At 53.9% G+C, this 3367-nt stretch overlaps 1 protein-coding gene across 1 annotated transcript in view; it reads left to right on the top strand.

Moving 5' to 3' along the window:
- The window catches only part of LOC123970314 (son of sevenless homolog 1-like), a 35518-nt gene extending 32630 nt beyond the window's left edge, over positions 1 to 2888 (top strand). Inside the window, 3 exon segments of the mRNA XM_046048306.1 lie at positions 1586 to 1707; positions 1857 to 2295; positions 2298 to 2888. Of these exon segments, the coding sequence (XP_045904262.1) occupies positions 1586 to 1707; positions 1857 to 2295; positions 2298 to 2338 (602 nt within the window). The 3' untranslated portion in view covers positions 2339 to 2888.
- Positions 2889 to 3367: the final 479 nt, after the last annotated feature.

Below are 3367 nucleotides of genomic sequence, written 5' to 3' on the forward strand. Positions count from 1 at the left end.
CGCGCTCAGCTGTGTCTCTGTTGGCCACCGACATCGCGCTCAGCTGTGTCTCTGTTGGCCACCGACATCGCGCTCAGCTGTGTCTCTGTTGGCCACCGACATCGCGCTCAGCTGTGTCTCTGTTGGCCACCGACATCGCGCTCAGGTCTGTCTCTGTTCTTCACGGACATCGCGCTCAGCTGTATCTCTGTTGATTACCGTCATCGCGCTCAGCTGTGTCTCTGTTCTTCACCGTCATCGCGCTCAGCTGTATCTCTGTCGGTCACCGACATCGCGCTCAGCTGTATCTCTGTCGGTCACCGACATCGCGCTCAGCTGTGTCTCTGTCGGTCACCGTCATCGCGCTCAGCTGTGTCTCTGTTGGTCATCGTGTCTCTGTTGGTCACCGTCATCGCGCTCAGCTGTGTCTCTGTCCTTCACCGTCATCGCGCTCAGCTGTGTCTCTGTTGGCCACCGACATCGCGCTCAGCTGTGTCTCTGTTGGCCACCGACATCGCGCTCAGCTGTGTCTCTGTTGGCCACCGACATCGCGCTCAGGTCTGTCTCTGTTCTTCACCGACATCGCGCTCAGCTGTATCTCTGTTCTTAACCGACATCGCGCTCAGCTGTATCTCTGTTCTTCACCGTCATCGCGCTCAGCTGTGTCTCTGTTGATTACCGTCATCGCGCTCAGCTGTATCTCTGTTGATTACCGTCATCGCGCTCAGCTGTGTCTCTGTTGGCCACCGACATCGCGCTCAGGTCTGTCTCTGTTCTTCACCGACATCGCGCTCAGCTGTATCTCTGTTCTTAACCGACATCGCGCTCAGCTGTATCTCTGTTCTTCACCGTCATCGCGCTCAGCTGTATCTCTGTTGATTACCGTCATCGCGCTCAGCTGTGTCTCTGTTGATTACCGTCATCGCGCTCAGCTGTATCTCTGTTGATTACCGTCATCGCGCTCAGCTGTGTCTCTGTTCTTCGTCGCGTTACTTGCTTATCTGATCTGGGATCAGGTTTCTGTAAGATGAGGTCAGAGATGATTGAATTTCCTGATAAACTGTAAAAAACTGATCAGATATTAGTTATGACATCATAGCTGATACCTGATCAGTTTACAGCTCAAAGCAGATATGCGGATATCCATCAGACTCCACTGTCTAAGCGATAACCTGTACTCCACCTCCTGCCTCATTGCTTCCATAATGAGTCTGTCTCCATGGAAACCATCAGCTGACAGCTCACTGTTTTGTGATGTTGTACAGAACCAATCAGATACAGGCAGGGTTAACCGGTTCTATCAGGTTCTGCTACTGTTCTATTGATTATCTCAGTGTCCACTTTATTAGGAACACCTGTAGTCTGAGGCAACATCTACCTGTGTTTACCTGTGTGTTACTGCGCTCACAATTAAAGCTGCTGCTGTTTACATGGGGCGGTCAGAATATTAGGAACCCCTCTGAATTGTAATGCAGTCCAGTACAACACCAGCACAGAACCTCCTGGGGGAACGGCTGAACACTACAGGTGTGCAGGCGTTCCTAATAAACTGACCACAGTGTGTCGTTGGTGTTGCGTGGTTCTAACTGGTTCTCTCTGGACTCAGGGTCGTCCTCGGTTTCCTCCATGATGAGTTTCAGCCGTGGTTCTGAGGACGTTCCGGTTCCACCTCCGGTTCCTCCTCGCAGACGGCCAGAGTCTGCTCCGGCCGAGTCGTCTCCATCTAAGGTGAGAACATTTCTGTTTCTGTATGAACGTTCTGTCGATCCACCGACAGAGAACCTTCCAGTTCTGTTGAGAACACTGTATCAGTATCACTGAGCAGTATCCTCCATGCTGACTGACCCCCCCCCCATCTCTCTCTCTCTCTCTCTCAGATGATGTCGAAGTTGGACAGCCCCCCTGCTGTCCCCCCTCGTCAGCCCACCTGTAAGCTCCTCCCCCCTCGTTACTCCTCATCGCTGTCGTCGTCGTCCCCCCCCGACAGCCCCCCCTCCCTGCCGCCTCGTGAGCCCCTCAGCTCTCCCCTGCACCTCCTCCCTCCCCCCCAGGGCCGCCCCCGCTGTGACCTGCTGCCTCAGGCCTTCTTCCCCGCCACCACCTCCTCCTCCCCTTCCATATGCTCCGCCCCCGCCACCTCCTCCTCCTCACCCCCACTCCCTCCCCCCACCCCTATAACTCCCACCTCCATCTCCAGGAAGATGCCTCTCCCCTCCCCGCCCCTCTCCCTCCTCCCACTTGATGGGCCCCCGGTCCCACCCCGACATGGCGTCCCCAAACTCCCCCCCAAGACATACAAGAGGGAGTCTCTGAGCCACCCCCCCCTACTGGACACGCCCCCCGCACTGTGATTGGATAGTCTGGACTTCCTGGAGGGGACGTGGCAGCTGATTGGGCAGCCTGTGGAGGAGGCGGGGCTAGATGAGCTAACACTACAGCTGATAGGCTCAGAACAGACCAAATGATGGATTTAACGACATAAAACATCTGATTGACCAATAAGAATGTTCTGAACCGATCCGGACTGAGACCAGATAAAATAAAGATCACGTGCCCTTATTCTGAAGACCCGATTATGGCCTCCAGCTGCAGAACGTCGGAGAACATTCGTCTGTTTGACTGTTCTGTGAGCTCAGACCTCATTGGACCAACTCGTGTTGAATAGGGACTCTTGACAGAGAGGATTGTGGGTAAGGATTGTAGTGCGCCACAGCTGAAGTGGACTCTTGGTCTGAGGTGTAGATGTGTCAGGAGCCTTCAGGTATCGGAACCAGAACCACAGAGGTACTGTATTGGTTCTGGTGGACCTGATGATTGATTGTTTATGATGTAAACTAACATGATGATTGCCTTCTTCAAAACAAGGGAATAAACATGTTTCTGCCGTCGAGCTGGACGGACACCCAGAACCTGTGTCTTACCTGGAAGCTGGTCCACTGCACCTTCCATCTTCACCTCACCCTGACCTCACCTGACCTCACTCGACCAATGACCTGACTTCACCTCACCTGACCAATGACCTCACCTCACTTGACCACTGACCTCACCTCATCTGACCAATGACCTCACCTCACTTGACCTCACTTGACCTCACTTGACCACTGACCTCACCTCACTTGACCAATGACCTCACCTCACTTGACCAATGACCTCACCTCACTTGACCACTGACCTCACCTCACTTGACCACTGACCTCACCTCACTTGACCAATGACCTCACCTCACCTCACCTGACCAATGACCTCACCTCACCTGACCAATGACCTCACCTCACTTGACCAATGACCTCACCTCACTTGACCAATGACCTCACCTCACTTGACCTCACTTGACCACTGACCTCACCTCACTTGACCACTGACCTCACCTCACTTGACCACTGACCTC

The sequence above is a fragment of the Micropterus dolomieu genome, linkage group LG04 (assembly GCF_021292245.1).
Source record: "Micropterus dolomieu isolate WLL.071019.BEF.003 ecotype Adirondacks linkage group LG04, ASM2129224v1, whole genome shotgun sequence".
Lineage (NCBI taxonomy): Eukaryota > Metazoa > Chordata > Actinopteri > Centrarchiformes > Centrarchidae > Micropterus > Micropterus dolomieu.